General features: G+C 37.7%; 1 protein-coding gene across 1 annotated transcript in view; it reads right to left on the bottom strand.

The window, feature by feature from the left end:
* Window positions 1–2,482: 2,482 nt before the first annotated feature.
* LOC136250680 (protein disulfide-isomerase 2-like) overlaps window positions 2,483–17,800 on the bottom strand; it is a 30,528-nt gene continuing 15,210 nt past the window's right edge. Inside the window, exons 5-11 of the mRNA XM_066042909.1 lie at window positions 15,608–15,733; window positions 13,605–13,682; window positions 13,421–13,546; window positions 13,135–13,255; window positions 11,227–11,405; window positions 2,831–2,996; window positions 2,483–2,634 (exon numbers count right to left, since the gene is read on the bottom strand). Of these exons, the coding sequence (XP_065898981.1) occupies window positions 2,609–2,634; window positions 2,831–2,996; window positions 11,227–11,405; window positions 13,135–13,255; window positions 13,421–13,546; window positions 13,605–13,682; window positions 15,608–15,733 (822 nt within the window). The 3' untranslated portion in view covers window positions 2,483–2,608. The remainder of the gene's footprint in view (window positions 2,635–2,830; window positions 2,997–11,226; window positions 11,406–13,134; window positions 13,256–13,420; window positions 13,547–13,604; window positions 13,683–15,607; window positions 15,734–17,800) is intronic.

Genomic DNA, 17,800 nt, shown 5'->3' with positions numbered 1-17,800 from the left:
GATGTACAAGTGTGTATGCTGCTGTTTGCTGCTTTCTGTTACTATATTGCTGCCATGCACTTCTTGTCGTTGAACCTCATCATGCCACTGACTAACAGCAGCATACCACAACAGCAGAAGTGACAACAGCAACAAAATACAGCATTTTAACAATGAAAAGGCACATACTGAAATGTAAATTTGTGCTGACTCTATACACACAATAACACATGAGCTGACATTAATCACTCTCAATGATATTAATGAAAAATTCAAGAATAATGAGTGCTGACATTGAACAAATGCAGGTGGTGTACAGGAAACAGGCAATGTATTTGGAGTGGTCTAAGGTGCTGCGCTTCACTTACCCTTATGTTAGTTACAGGTGTGCCTATCTTATGCTTATCAACAAAAAAGTTGTCTTCTCCATGGGGCAAAAAAACAAGGATGCTGCACGATGTCTTGCTCGTGTACATGACATTGGTTCATTCACACACAAAATATCATAGCTACATACACACTAGAGGCCAAATTAGCAAAAGATCAGGGGAGAGTAAACATTTCCCAGTAAAAATAACTTGAAAAGTAAAACCAGTAAACTTATATTTCCATTCTCCTTCTCTTACAATGAAGTGTTGTTGGTATTAAGTTACAGGGAGGTATACCTACTGTAGCTACTACATTTTGCCTACATGGGTTGTATGGTTGTGCTAAACTAATTATTATTTGACTTTACCAGCTGTACAACTCACAAGCCAACTCTTCAAGGTTAGTGAATCTCCTGGGTATCTTTCCAGCGAATAAATCACCCTTTCATTGTAGTATCAGGCGTGGTTTGTTGACCTTTCCTGGGACCTTACCAACCAGAATTGGTAGGATTTATCGTTCTACTATCAACTACCTTTATTCCCATTAATTCCAAAATCCTTTGTCACAAGTGACGATATATTGACCAGAAGTTACAGATCAATTAGCAGTATATAACCCACAATAAGTATGCAAAGTGGGTGGATACTCTGAATTGCAAGAAATTCTGAGAAAAATTTTAAGAGGTGCATAAGTGCTTTAGTAGAGACAAATATAAGTGTGCATTATAGACAACTATGTTTTCTAGATTTCTATGTATAACTTAGGGTCAATGTGCTGTTTACATGCTGTATTATGTTTTGATGTATGGAAGCCACTCAATGCTTTATCAAGACCAGCTGGTTGCATTAAGTATCTTGTCAAGTTCATGTTGCAGGTAGTAAAGTACAAGCATCATATATTTTTATAGTTGTAACATGGGCATGAGTGGTCTTCCTGATACGTACACCCAAAGCACAAGGGCTGCACATCAGGCAGACTAAGAGTGCCCGTGTTACAACTATGATGTAACACTTCTACAGTATTACAGGCTAATAGCATGTCAGGTGATTATTTTTTAAGGCTTTACAGCACAAGTGCTGAAGGTCTGTAGGACACCTGGTCCTACAGCCTCTTGAAAGTTGTTACAGAAAGTATGTTTGAAAAGGTGGAGAAAGGAGAGAAAATCCATGACTGGACCTAGATTAACCATCCATGCCAATGGGAGTGAAACCACTGGATTCATTTTATATACATGCCTGAGAGATTCAATTGTGGCTAGGCAGCGTGTAACAGTGCAGTTACGTTTGCATAATAAACGGACAAGTACTAAAGATATCATGAAAAAGTTGTCTTTTTGTGAATTGTGGGGAATTTACAAGTTTTAATGCCATTAAATTGTTTAAAGAATAATTACAACATATACTAAAGGCCTACAGGGATAAGATTTGTTGTAGCATGGTTAACTCGTGTTATCTGTAATGTGGGTATGGTCCATATTTGAACACGTGATGAAGCACTTGTGTATATGCAATAAGACTAGTTATCACCTTCAAGTAATGTTTCCCAACTTGTAGAATGACAAGGATACTGAAATGCCTCCATCCGAGTACTTCTTGCCAACTCGTGATAGTAGTCATGTGAGCATTAATATATTCCCATAATTGATTTCAGTCTGAGCTTTTATAAAACAAACCAGTTACCTTGTGAGCTAGAAAAATAATGCCCCTAACCACAGGGCAATATCAGATACGCATACCCAAAAATTCCTTTGATCTCCCCACACAGTGTTACATATATTAAAACTATTAAGATAATTAGTTTTCATTGCATCCACATAATATGTAAGTGGATAGACTAGCCTGCTGAAATGTATTTGGTTGGTAAGTTCCTCAAGCTTCATTCAATACATTGGTGGTTCAGTGTAACTCTTTGAGGAGGGACAAGGGCAATTTCCAGGGAGGGGGCCAAAAACACCCTGTCCATGGTTATATGTAAATGTATTTAACATGTAATTAAGGGTAGAAATTAATTACTAGAACAGTTAGCTACTGTTACAAATAATGTACATATAAAATAATTAAACTAAGCTCCACTTTGTACCCTTTAACACCTTTAAGAGTTTAGGATTAATAACTTATGATCTTTACTTTCTATGTTGTACTTGAGAAACTTTATTTTATTAAATTCATACACAGAATGCAGTATCTCAATATAGAAGTCTAATTCAACTACAAAATTGGAAGTTCAGTAACTACAGGTATGTCCTAGAATGAGTGTATCATCAAAGTTCATCTTTCTTGACATCATCTGAGAATGAAAAAATGAAACTCAGAACAGTTCTTATATAACACCTAAAATATCTGAATAACACAAGTATCTTAATAGTAGAGTACATTCTATTACAGTAAATCTATGTTAGGGTAATTGAATGGAGTACTATGTAATCAAAAAAAACAAAAAACTAACCAAGCTATCTAAGTGCTATTATAAAAAAAAAGTATACCTGGTACTTCCTCTGTACCCATGCTGTCATCTTCATCATTGTCTTCCAGAGAATCTAACATTTCATCATCAACATCTTCTTCTCCTTCAACACCATGATCTGTACCACCAGACTTCACAAACTTTTCCAAATCACTCAGTGTGCGACCTCCTCTGTATTCTATTACCTAAAAGACACCATCAGATAAATTAGTCAAGCTAGGGAGTGAAATAAACCGTCTAGTAACCTCTGGTGGCATTGACAGAGCCAATAAAACAGTTGACACATGTGATGATGCAATTAGATAAGGGTAGAGTAACTGTTGCTAAGAATACATATTTTGTCAGGAGAAAGTGACATTTCTGCCTAAAAAGCCCACACACTCCAGAAACGATTTACACATGACAAATGTGACCAGCTGAGCAAAAACCAGTCATTCTTTGAATTCCATTTTATTGCTTCTCTGTTGTCTATAAGGAGTGGACAACCAAAGTTTCAGCCTTTTATGATGAATATTTTTTGAGTTAATAGCACTAGACAGTTGGAATAGTAATAAATTCAATTTTTACGGCAACAATATGACAATAAATTGCAGGTGTTTATTTTGTGCTTTCATACTGACATGAAGTAATTAAAACGTGTGGAAAATTATGTAAGTAGTATGTGTATTTTAATGTTTTTATAGCAAAATAGAGCTACATGTGAAAGCGACTGGTTTTCGCTCAGAATAGTGTGAAATACAAGACAACAGTAAATATATATTTGGCTCGGCTGAGTGAAAATATGCCATGTTCGCAAAATTTTATGTTGCTTAAAAAAGTGGAATGAATAAAAAGTTACACATGCATGCAGAGAACAAATCACTTTTGTTATAGACTTAATAAGAGATTTCTTGTTTCCCATCACCTTGGTAGTGAGGGTGGGTAGTTATTACAGGTTTTTGCAATTGAATTCGTCACCTTTGCAACTGATTTCGCCCCATTTGCAGAGTACGTTGCTTTTGCTATAGAATTTGTCCCATTTGCAATTCAAGTAGTCGGTTTGCAATTGAGAATTTATTGCTTTTGCATTAGAATTCATTGCGTTTACACAAGAATTCATCATAATTACATTCACTGAAATAAACCAGCTGCTTATCACAAGGTGGATCATTTTTGCCATGGAGATCACTTGAGACACTACATGGTAACCGGAGCTGGTTGTGTGAAGCCATTCAAGTTAATTAGCTTGTTTGCAACTAACCACATCTGTTTCCAATGGTGAAGTACATTTGCAAATGCTACTGAATTAGCTGCAGCAGAATTATTGCCTTAAAGAGTTGTTTACAACAGTTGTACTTCCAACAACATCATGTAATAGTTGGCTTTGCCTGATGTGTATGCCCTCTGCCCTCGGGCCGCATGTATGCCTGACTTTCCGAGGGCAGAGGGCATATATATCAGGCAAAGCCCAAATACCCTGTGTTACAGCTAATACTGCATTTATACTTACTTCATATCGCACGCTGGCTCGGTTCGGCACGACTCGTCTCGATTTTCACTACAGTATAAACAACCACCGAACTAAACCGGGCCAGCCCACGTAAAACTGCTGAGCCAGCATGACTTGGTTCGGTTTTCTATATTCAATTTGTCCACTAGATATTGTATCAAAATAAAGCTTAAATGGATAAAAGAAACACTATATCAAAATGGAATAATTCAACACTTCATAGCAGAAAGAGCACACGATAACTTAGGGTATCGATCACATCGTAATAAGGGATATTAACTGCTGGTATAAGCCATAAACCATTCCTAGAGCACAATCGTGCTAATTTGCCACTGTCTTTTTCTTACCCACCCGTTAACAGAGTCCTACTTTACGCCATTTTCCAGGCTAGCACGCTAGCTGGTTTGCAAAACCGTGCCAAGTGTAAACGCAGTATAATATGTCACAATTATCAGGCTGATAGCCTGTACAGGGCTATCAATCACCCAAACCAATATGAGTACCACCACTGGATATATTATATATGCATACCTAAAATTTTCGATTATGGGTCAGCAGCTAGTATGTTTGGTTACAATGAACAGACATATCCTAGAAACATCACGGAGAATTTCAGTTACGTGAGTTTAATGTTTTAATCGGTACTATGAATCGTTTATGGACAAAGTACGGAGTTCACTAAAGGCCTAGATAGGTTGCTCCGTGTAGAGTGGTAGCTTCGTGATTGGGGCGTGTCCATATTAGAAAACGTGTGGAAACGATCAGTGAATAAGCTATAGCACTAGTTCTTACCTTAGCCCAATGATTTTCAACTTGTAGGATGGCGAGGGTAACAAAACAATCTCCATCTGAGTGATTTTCATGGCAAAATCCAAGTCGTGCATCCTAATCACGTAAGTATTAATCAATCCCCACAATCGATTTCGGCTTCAACTTCTATATAATCACTTCCCAGCTACATTTGATCTGAGGTGTGAAAGTGTTGTTATTTTTGTATTTATTGCAGCTGCCAATCTTGTTACAGACTAATTCTTGTACAAACTTGACGAATTCTACTGCAAAAGTGACTAATTTAGTTGCAAAAAAACTACTAATTCAAATGGGATTAAATCTACTGCAAACGTGATGAAGTCAATTGAAAAAATCTGTACTAAAATTTCATTATTTTGGTGAGCCTCCACCGGCAAACTTGTTTCAGGCAACAGGCTAGATGTTTTAAGGACTGTGGCTTTTTATATAGCTTATGAATTCAGTGAAAAAATGAAAATATTGTGTACAAATATGTTTTTTTTTTTAAAAGTTGCATTTTATGTAAACTAATCTACACGTAGATAAAAACAGTGTACTTGCATTTCATAAATCATAACTTTTGAAATTTTTAAATACAGCACAGACCACAGAGGTCTATGTAATTACGGTAGTAACACAATGGCCAGGGCCTGAGGGTCAATAAATTATGTAGACCCCTGTGGTCTGAAGTTTTAAACTTATTTAGACCCTTTATGTAGTTGTACTTCTGCTTGTAACAGAGAAATGTAGTGTTAATTAGTAGAAACAACCCATCATTCCACCTGTATCTATGGTCAAGGGTTTAAAATTAATTTTCAGGCTAAGTAAATGCTAAGTAACTTAGATGGGTAGTGCTAAAAGCCAAACGCGGACAGAACCAATTCGGATGTACGCCAAGCAGAATAACCATTATAGCAAGATTGTGCACCGTTTCCAATTGTCACACAAAAACTGGAGTTATTACTTATAGGGATGCTAGAAATCATTTGAATGATGATTCTATTTAATGCACGCCACACGGCATATTATGTTCTTAACAATTCATCAAGTCAGATCTGCCAAGTCACACGCATTAGGTATGCCACACATCATTTTAGGCAAATCTCCAGCTCACATGCAGACTCACCTAAATCTCCAGTATTTCCAGTTGTCTGAAAAGTCAAATCCACAATCAAATCTTGTAAGTGATAAATTGTGACATCATAGATTTATAAGAGTGTATCATGAACCACGATAGTGGGTTCATAATAGGGATCGCAGTGGAATTTTTGAAAATCCTAATAGAGCAGTCACCTAAAACCAGCCTTAGAAAGCAGACTCGAGCATAAAACAACCCTCAGAAGGCTTATTATCAAACACTGAACTCAGAAAAATTGTGATATAGCAGTAAAAATGGTCTAGATGAAATTTGGAAACATTCAAAAATTGTGAATTTTACGCAAATTGTTCATCATGAACCACGATAGTGGGTTCATAATAGGGATTGCCCATGTTTTTTGCAAAAATCCTAATAGAACGCACACCTAAAAACCACCTTGAAAAGCATCCTTCAACTCAAAACAACCCTCTGGTGGTTCTTTGCAATGAGTATTGGTCCACTAGTAAGTATCAAGTGGAAAGGAAACAGTATGTGTATTTCAGACAAAACTGAAATATGCCCGTTTGTTCATATTATTATTATTCTTATTATTCATAATATTATTATTATTCTTTCACAGGCATAGCGAAGTTTACAAGGAGAATCCTAGGATAAAAAGTAGCAAGGCTTGCTGAATGGATCATTGTGTGTGTCCATGACCTATTTTTGATTTCGTTTTCAGATGGAAACAGCTCAAACCGGGCCGTTTCTTCTTGCCAAAACGCCATTACGCTTGAGAAGCCATACAAGATCACGCTCAGAGTTAAGTTTTTGCGTGGCTAATAGAATCAGTCTTTATTAAACTCAGTATAGGTCAGGAAGCTTAATCTGGGCTGATGACTTTGTTGCAAGGTGATTTTTTTTCGCTCCGTGATTATTGTACGTGGGCGGGTTATCTAGATTAAATACTCTAATAGAGCAGTCACTTAAGTACTCTAATAATGCAGTCAAGTGTATAACTACAATCCTTGCACTGAATTTGACAGTTATTAAAGGCACCAGTAATGTAAATTGTAGCTCATATTAGGAGACCCTCAGTCTGTACGCACATTGCAATTTGATCAGCTTCATGTGTGGACTGAAATGTTGACAGTGCTACTATGCAGAATGCAAAATTACACTATTCACAACAGTCTTTATTATCAATAGAAGAAATCTCATAATCCATTACTGGATTAATTAAAAAGTACACAAACTAGATGAATTAAAAATTGGAAATTTTAAAATGGGAATAGGGATCACTGAAAAAAGCCACAAAACAAGAAGGGATCGCTGGGGTGGTAATGTAAACCACAAATCCCTATTTTGACTCATTTCAAAATGACAGAGCATGTAACTAAAGATTTATGACAGAGTCAAAATAGGGATTTGTGGTTTACATTACCACCCCAGCGATCCCTTCTTGTTTTGTGGCTTTTTTCAGTGATCCCTATTCCCATTTTAAAATTTCCAATTTTTAATTCATCTAGTATCATGAACCACGATAGTGGGTTCATAATAGGGATCGCAGTGAAATTTTTGAAAATCCTAATAGAGCAGTCACCTAAAACCAGCCTTAGAAAGCAGACTCAAGCATAAAACAACCCTCAGAAGGCTTATTATCAAACACTGAACTCAGAAAAATTGTGATATAGCAGTAAAAATGGTCTAGACGAAATTTGGAAACATTCAAAAATTGCAAATTTTACGCGAATTGTTCATATTATTATTCATAATATTATTATTCTTATTACTAGGACCGCGTCACATACAACCAAGTACATACACCAACGTGACAGCCCCCCGGTGAGGCTATTAAGTGGTGAAGGCTCATATGATCCCCAAATCATCTCAACATGTCACAGTAGTGACAGATATAACACAATAGTGGCATTGTAACTAAAGGCCACCAGTAGCTAAGTTCCAGTACATCATTGGTGTGGTAATGGCACAGTGATGTGTACAAAGTATATGTATACAAAACATACAGGAGAGAACTATACATTATTGCAGTATTGTATGCAGCAATACATTATAGGCAACATCACCAGATAAAATTATTAGGCAATATACAGCACTGTATATCAACATCAACTAGAGCTAAGTAAGGTTCATCAGTGATATAGCAATGGCACAGTGATGGGTGACACACTATAGTTATGCATACACAACTTTCAGGAGATAGCTACACAATGCTGTAGGAGTATGCAAGCCAGATGAACCAGATAAAGGAAGACAGCCAAGCCAGCCAGAGCCTAGTAGCTACGCCAGGTGAAGGCAAAAAAGATTAAGCACGTATTGAATTGCCTGACACCAACACAAAGGAAGTTCGCCATGCCAGTTGCACAAGACAAAATTGTTTACTTGTATTCTATATGTAACTGTATTGTAAAGAGCGTGGCATATGTTTTAATGTTTTCTTGTAGTATTGTTTATTTGCATGAATGAATCCACTGGCAGCTGGCATGGAGACTTGAGATGTTACAAACATAAAAACTTACTTGTAATCTTCTTGTTTGCACAGGTGGCTTCTGGCTCTCCTGCATGGGCATCGCTAAAGCTAATCTTCTTCGCGCAATCTGTAAATAATTAAGCAAGGGTGTGGTACTGAGCGTTATATAGAATTACGCGTATGGTCAGGTCATCAGCACGAACAGGAGCGACGATTATACGTTTGTGCCTTCATTCACAGGCGAATCTATCCCCGGTTGATTCATGTCTCTAGGCCTCGTAGTTTTCTCAAACATTAATTATTAATTATTTATTTATGACATAATTTTAACCGCGTTTCGTATTATTCTTAGTACTTGGTTGTATAATTATTTTGTTTCACTCGTGTACAGCCCAAGGTTTCCATTTTTTCACAATAAAAACTACACAGCCTTACTCACTGAGTCCTTCCGCGTGTCCATGACCCATTAATTAATCCGTACTCCACAGATCGCTAACCGGCCTCCACCTCGATAAATTTCTAAGTTCTTCTTCACCATTGCCTGCTGTTCCGTATATGGAAGAAGCCGTAGAAGAACAAAATTACAGGATCTTGTGTGCTCAGGGATGTGTATTGTTCGACTATAGTATTTATAACGTTAATAGATGGCAGATTGAAGTTGTGCAGCACTCTTTTTACCTTACAAGATCGCCATAATAGGGTCTCTAGTAAGCTTCCTGTGTTCACTACGAGAAGCCGTTCAAGTGCGCATGCAAGGCATCCGTTTATTCTCTTCCTAGCCATCACAGTGAGTGCTTTGTTTGTCCATTATAGGGGGAAGAATGGTAGCGCTGATACTATGGCTGCTTTTCACACACAGAAAAGGTTGGGTGGGGTGTTTATTACAACCCTACCATTTAAAAATATTTTGTGGTCTAACCACATATCATCAACAACCCTCCCATATGGTATCCATGTCATAAACAACTTAAGGGTGTGAAGCCTGACAGTCTTATATGGGAGGATTGTGTGTTACTGTGCTTATGTCACTGTAACTAGCTACTGTGTTCTTACTCTAGCACATTCTCCGATCAGCTAGTGACATTGACAGTTGCAAGTATTTATGAACACATGCTAACCAGACTTAAATTTGCTGACTATACTATACCTATGGTGTTCCACTTTATGACACACTGCTGCTAGCAGGCTACACCTAGGCTTTCCAGGGCTAGATCCCAGTCTAAGTCCTGGCAATTGGAACTCAACATGCCAGTTTAAAGTAGTTCTGCATGGGTATGACTGCCAAACTGCCAAATCCCTGGTTAATCATGTAAGACTGGCTACGCCACTGGCCACTAGTATAGTGACATTGTGATTTGTACATGCAGACACCGGCATAGGAAGACTTCGGCCAAGCCTAGCCATCTCCTCCTATTTAGCTTGATTAACACCAACTCACACGGTTGCTGCTGCATGCAGCCTTGCATGTTCATACGTGCAACTTGTACATTTATACAAAGGTGTTGTAAGCGTCATCACTACAATAATAGCACTACAGCTACAATGTATAGCTATCTCTTCACTACCTATTCTGCTAGACAACTCTACTACCTCTTTAATTTCATTGCTTATCTTTGTTTTTCTTCCACTTCCTGGCCTTCTAGCAATAGTTCCAGTAGCAAAAAACTGCTTGATAAACTTAGCCACATCCTGATGAGTCACACAACCTCCCTCATCATTAATATGGTCGGCAATTAAACCTTGGTACAAATAATAGACTATCCTCTGTTTCGTGTAATCGTTGTACACCATCTTAGTAAAAAAAGCGGGCTACGACAGGCAGGCTACTATAGCGCCACTATTTATCCAACATTAGCGTATACGGAAATTGATGGAAGTGAACCACGCCTTTGCCCATTAAATTGCTTCTTACCTTCATTTTGTATCGTGAAGTTTGCTTATTACCTTTTCGTTACGCTGGTATATGAATACTGTATATACAGTAGCTGCTTCTGAAATGTAACTGGCGTAGTGTGTTCTAGACGGCTGCCTCGTTCCATGAAAAACAAATGAAATGGCTAGCCGCTACAGGGTGTACGTTCTACGAGATACATCTGTGCATAGCTCTGCCACATAGCTGTAGGCAATGATGCCTTAGTACAACTATAAAGCGAAAAGTATAATTACGCGTTGGCGTTTTAATAAGCATTACACAATTGATTGCATATTAAAATGCCAATGGTATGAAAACAGAATGCATTATTTTACAACGGAAAACGGAAATGGAATGGAAACTGTTTTGTGTCCTCTACTGTAGATACTTCGGGCAGCAAATTCTAGCATGCATATACAGTATGTAGAAGAAAACTAACTCTAGCACAATTATAGCTACCATGTGACAGTTTGAAACGGTGCACAATCTGTTGAAAAATGATTTTTCAACTTAGCGCATGCCCCAATTGGTTCTGTTCCATTCCGGCTTTCAGCACTACCCTCTAAGAACTTAGACACTACCACAAAAGGGTCTAAAAGTACATACTATTACTAACTCTTGGCAGTAAATAATTATAATACATTATTGAACAGAACCTCATCTGAATCTTTAGGAAAGAATTTCAGAGTAGGAAATCCCTGGACGCTAATATCTGCTACTTCATTAGCAGTAGAGTCCATTTTAGCTATAATGACATCTTCAGAATCTTTGAACTTCTCTCCAAGTTGGTCCCAAATTGGAGCAAGCTGTTTGCAGTGACCACACCATGGAGCATCTACAGTGTAAGTAGTATATAGTGAAGATTACAAAATGCGAAATACCACACGTAGTCACAGGGATCTATAGATACTTATGAAGTAGGTATATCCTTACAAACAAGTTGATCTTGTGGGACTTCTAAAACCAGGTGCCATATCAAGAGTCATGATATAAAATAAATTATGAACTCTTGGTTATATAGCTAGCTCCTTTCAAGTCTAAGAGACATGCAAGCCTGAGAGACCAACTATGGTTTTTCAGTATATTCCTGAAGAGCCCAATCGGAAGGTAGCTACAGAGTCACTACAATCATATTTCAAACTGGTGAAAATAAACCGTCTCAGTGCAAAGCTGAAGTTTATACGGGCTTCATTCAGTGTTTAATTCTCATAGGCTGATTGCTTTTTAAACCAGGCGCACGCCCACAACCTGCCAAAGGCTGGCTGTGGGCGCGCGCCTGGCTTACTGAAATTGTTTTCAGAAAAGTGTGTGTGTGTACCTATCTACCTATGTTTGTCTGTACGCACTCACGTGAGCAAAATCGTTAAATAATGGTAAAAGCAGCCTTTACGTAAGAAGTACAAGCGAAATGAAGTCTGTATTAAACTTCTGCACAGGTAAACTTTGCTCTGAGGTGGTTTCTTTTCGGTGGACTGAAATACAGTACAGGTGTGGCGACTTTCCTCAGACTATGTAAATCACCTTCCCTTTGAGGTTTTCAGGTGTTTAACAACTGAAAAATAACGGTGCAGGCCTTGTACACTATCAGAAATAGCATATCGTTTCGAGTTGAAAGGGGGCGTATCCCTTACCTACACGAACAAAATGAAGAGCAGCTTTGAGGCTTTGTCGAGAGAATTTGTGGGAAAAGACACGATAGTCAAACTATAAAACAGTTTATAAGATACTTCTGTGCGTAATATGTTGGTAAAAACCGGTTTGTTTAACAAGCGATTCCTTAGCAGTGCATAGCAACGTAATTGAACGAATTACAAAATTTTCATGAATTACAAAATACGAGAATTAACTAATATTATTGTACAACCCAAAATTACCCTATTGGTTAAAACAATAAAATAGTAATACTTAATTCATTGTAGCATATACTGTCTATGGTTAATTCCAGATGAGTTAGCTAGCTGCATGGCATCTGGTTTTTAGAAGTAGCACATCAACTTGTTACTACTAGAATTTGGTCACATGGGTGTGTACGGACAAACTTAGGTAGATAGACAGATACAGTATATAGGTACACACATGCATACACACGTTTTTACAAAAAAACAATTCAGTAACCCATGTGCATGTACCTGGGTTAAAAATATGAATTTAAGTGATTGACCAAGAATTTGCCATTTCCAGCCAGTATGTAACTCCTTATTAGCTCCCATTTATGATATAGTAAACTGAACTGTCAGGAGCAGAGTTTGAACATAAACTATATATGAATGCTATGGTGTTGAACAATTGACTAACCTTCACCCTACTTTTGAATGGACCATGACCAATTATTACAAGAAACACAGCCACACTATATCATAGAGTGGGAAGCACTTTGAAGAGGAATAATGTCAAACTTTACACTCTAAAAATTACTACTATTTAGTTTCACTACCAATGACACCCTAATTTACTGTAAGTACTGAGCAATGCATACAACTTCTCAGTAAACGAGTATATGTAAATGCAGCAATTAATGAATGCCTATTTAAAAAATCGATTACTACCTGTACACTTGGACTTACAAAATTCTACAAACACATTCTTGGTCTTGTCTTTTGCAACTTCATCAAAATTCTTTCCTACTAGAACTTTTACAGGTTTTTGATCCCAATCATCAGGTATTTCTTCTGACATTAAATGTGCCTATGTGTTGGTAACACAAGAGATAAACTGTACATGAATTAAGCAGTTAATTAATAGATAACAGTGCAACAGTATCATTATTTTTAAAATCTTTACAGTATATGTTGTAATCTGCCAATTACAAATATTTGTTTAAATGAATCACAGATACCCACAAGTAATTACCTTCAAGTCACCACTTAAGTAGCTATCCAGAAAAGTGTTAACATTCTCAGTGGTTAATTCGGTAAACTCTGGCTTATACTTCTTCATGTCATCTTGTTTAACATTGATCAGCCGTATACAAGGAAACTACAGAGCAATACAATACATGATCTGAACATGTATATACATATATATACATTCTTACATCTTTTTCAGTAAGCCCGAAAAACTCGGATATTCTTGAATTGTCCCCAATATCAGTATCAACAAGGACAAAGAGAATCTACAAATTAATTTAAAAAACACAAGAAACAAAAGTTAGTACACAATTGATGCATACACTAGAAATGTTTAATAAACATTTTTTTCGGGGTGATGGTGGTATATTACAGATTCTGATGCTGAATAATACACAACCCTAGCATATACATTATGATCAGATGACCAAAGTAAAATTCATTCAATTATGGTACTGACAGCCTGTTCCGCAACAGTGATAAGTAATTCTCGTGCAAGATAATTGTGACCCTCCAACCAGTTTGCATTTTCTTCAAATTTTACTTTATAAATTCTTAGCTGTCTAGAAGGAAAAACCAATAGGCTGCTAAAGTTTCACATTATTTGGTGAATGCTTGCGGACCGATAGACAGCCATTTGTACAGCGACTATATATAGTACACACTATTTTTTTATAGAGTAGGGACCATAGCACATCAATAAAAAGTACTGAAACAAGCTGGAGTAGTGCACGACATCAAATCACAGTAAAACAATAAGAAGTGTTATATCCTACTGTGCATTTTTTTATCGGTGTGCTACGGTCCCTATTCTAGTTGAAAATTCCAAATTTTTTTGTTTACTTGTTGTTAACTTCTTTGTAAAATAAAATTATGACTGGTAAACCCACGAATACCGCATCAAAAGAAAGAAACGGTGCGTTATCAATTATTGTCTGAAAAGTGAAGTATCCATTATGCTTCGTTGTCAGCTATGCTCAACCCATTACACAGCATTAATAATCAAGAACTGTTCGAAAAGCATATCTGCATCAAAATAGCCAATATGAGAAGTACAGATGATTTCTGTTACAAAGGGAAGCCATCACGTGCTACTGCCAAATTGACATCTTTCACAGTCAGCAAAGATGAATTGAATACAAAGGAGGATACTAGGAAGTCCATGAAGAATGCATTGTACGTACATACTGCAGTATGCCAAAAGGCACGTGTCCAGCTGAAGTGACGTCAAACAGTGAAAAAATCAAGCCCGTAGCCTTAGCCGTGACCGAGTTACGCTTGTCTGAAACATCAGTCAGTCAGTTACTCAGTCAGCCAGTAGAAAATTCCGTTCTATAATTTTCCATAGCAACTTTGTTGAAAGTGTTTCTGATTGATCTGAATGCTTGTTTGGGCTTAGTTTTACCAAACCAATACTGCTTCATTGTCGTCAGGGAAAAGTGAGGCTGGTTTTGGGTGATGTTCTTTCATGGACCACGCCCACACCTTTGTGGTCCCTACTATACAGTACTATTGTACATGTAACTTACAGCACTTATTTTTCCTAATGTATTTCAATACAATTTTTAATTTCAAAAATCAGAATTATGCAAACTACACTGTAGTCAGGTTTTCACTTAGTGGGTCACAATTTGTACAATTAACAAGCAATAATTTTCTCTTTCGCCACAAGTACTGTACAAAGAAAAATTAGTGACTATAGTATGATCACGTTGAGCTGAATCCTCAAAAACATTTAATAACTCATGGATGCAATTACACATGATCTTGAAATTTGGCTCATTTGTAGTACTGCTTGATCCGCTAAAAATATTTCAAAATCTTGTTGTTCAAATGTTTGACATAATATTTACGGCAAATCAAAATTTTCAGAATACATTTCCTATGGAGAAACCATATAAGTACAGTGTCCGTTAGAGCCCTTTCCCGAACTTGTAATCGAGCCAAACCGTACATGTCTGTTGTTGACACCTTTGCTGTTACCAATAATCATCTGGTTGGCAGAATGTTAACTCTGTTGAGAAAAAATCCACTTTTAATTTTTAGCTGTTTTTTCAGGGTTCAGCTCAACGTGAACATACTATAGGCATCATAAAAAGCAGTAAAACAAGGAAGGTTGCCTACATCTTAGTGACCTTCAGTACTATCGTACTGTAAACAAGTGTTCACATAACAAAAACAAATCACATACCTTTCCTTTGAATTTCTTGGAAGATTCCTTAACATTAGTAAGGACTTCTTCAGCACTATCTGATGTTTTTCCCACAAAGATCAACAAGTGACTCATAATCTTACCACCAAATATTTTTGGTGCAGTCTGCACATATACACAAAAAGCACAAAGTTACAGTAATACACATATGACTTATTCACAATACGTGCTTGACTGTTTGTACAGTAGTACAGGTGGAGTTTTCTATTGTGAGTTAAGAATGCATATATGTGGTAATTTGGCCTATACATAAATGTAGGAAACATTTAGAACATTTTTTGTAATATAAGTTAAATTTAGTGTATGATGTAATGTACAAGTCACGTGATAAAAACAGTCCAGAGTAACCGCTAAATTCGTAACATGGCACCCAACTTGGTGGAAGTAACCTGTTGAGAACTGGCTGGATAGAGATGAGCAAAGCATTGGAAAGAGTGAAGAAGCGCCGGAGCGGACATAGAGGAGTCGTTACAAAGTATTTAAAGGAGGCGAAACACATCCTGGAGAGTGATGCCGATTTGGACGAGAAGCGCCTAGTGAAGGTGAAGGCGTTATCCGAAATACTAAAAGAGAAGTTTGATCTATTGAACACTCTGGACGAGGAAGTGTTAGCGATTTGCCCGACTGAAGACATCGAAAGAGAAATCGAAGAAGCGGATGACATCAAGTGTAGAATCGTGGAAATACGTTCTGAACTAGACGGCCATCTGAATTCAGGAAAAGGTAGAGAGAAGAAAACTGGTGAGGTGATAGAAAAGTGTTGAATCTAATTCAAGTGTAAATGAAAAACGTGTTGAATCACGTTACGAGTCGAAAGAGCGCGATAAATCGGGTGCACCCGCGACTCTATTGGAAGCGCGCGACCACGAATCAATAGATATTGTGAAACCTAAGCTGCCGAAGATAACGCTACCTAAGTTCAATGGTGAAATCGTCACGTTTAGAGGGTTCTGGGATAGATATGAGAGTGCTGTCCACAATAACCCTTCGTTATCGGCGGTCGATAAATTCAATTATCTACACGCACTACTGGAAGGCGCGGCAGCACGAAGCATAGAAGGACTAGCGTTAACTGAAGCCAACTATCAGGCGGCAATTGAACTGTTGAAGAGTCGTTTCGGTAATACACACCAAGTGATCGCCGCACATATAGACGAGCTGTTAAAACTACCCGCTTGTGCTGGAGAGAAGACTCAACAGCTCCGTGCCATTTATGATAAGGTGTGTGTAAATGTACGAGGTCTGGAAGCACTAGGAGTTGGTGCAGAACAATATGGCAGCTTCCTAATATCTGTTATTATGGCTAAACTACCAGTTGAAGTAAGGCTACAAATAGCTAGAATTACAACAAATGATGTGTGGAAGATTGAAGATTTGCTTCGCATCATAAAGGGAGAGGTAGAAGCCAGGGAGATAAATGATGCTGTGAAGGTAAATGAAAGGAAGTATACAGACATTACACACAAGAGTGGTGCGGGAAATATGGGAACAGCTTCATCACTGACTGTGAGAGACCAAGGTCCTGAGAGAAGGAAAAGCGTATATTGTGGGGAAGATCATTACTCAGCCTCATGTGAAAAGGTTAAAGATGTGTCAGTGCGTAGGGACCTAATCAGAAAGGATGGAAGATGCTTTATTTGCCTAGCCAAAGGGCACCGTGCAGCACAATGTCGTAGTACTAAGCAATGCCGTAAGTGCAATAACCGACACCACCAATCACTTTGTGAGGTATCACAACATTCATCAGAAACACAGCAACCAGAAGTGAACATTACTGATAGTTCCTTGACAACAAGTACGAGAAGTAAAAGAGTGGTATTGCTTCAAACAGCTCAAACCTATGCCTACGCTTCTAATGGAGAAATGGTACCAGTGAGAGTTTTATTTGACAACGGAAGTCAAAGGTCCTATTTAACAAATTCCTTGAAGATAAGGCTTGGCTTAAAACCACAAAGGAAGAAAGTAGTGAACTTGAATGTGTTTGGTAATAATGGTTTTAAAAGACAGACTTGTGACGATTAAGCTTCAAACCAAAGAGAGCGAAGATATTCAATTGACAGCTCTTGCCTTTCACACGAGATGTTCACCACTTCCTAGAGCAGTCAACATTCACCAGTATCCCTCATTACAGAGCTTAGACCTGGCGGACTGTCTGACAACAAATGATACTGT

The sequence above is a fragment of the Dysidea avara genome, chromosome 3, assembly GCF_963678975.1.
Source record: "Dysidea avara chromosome 3, odDysAvar1.4, whole genome shotgun sequence".
Classification (NCBI taxonomy): domain Eukaryota; kingdom Metazoa; phylum Porifera; class Demospongiae; order Dictyoceratida; family Dysideidae; genus Dysidea; species Dysidea avara.
Note: the sequence above shows the minus strand (reverse complement) of the source record. Positions and strands in the feature narration are given on the sequence as shown.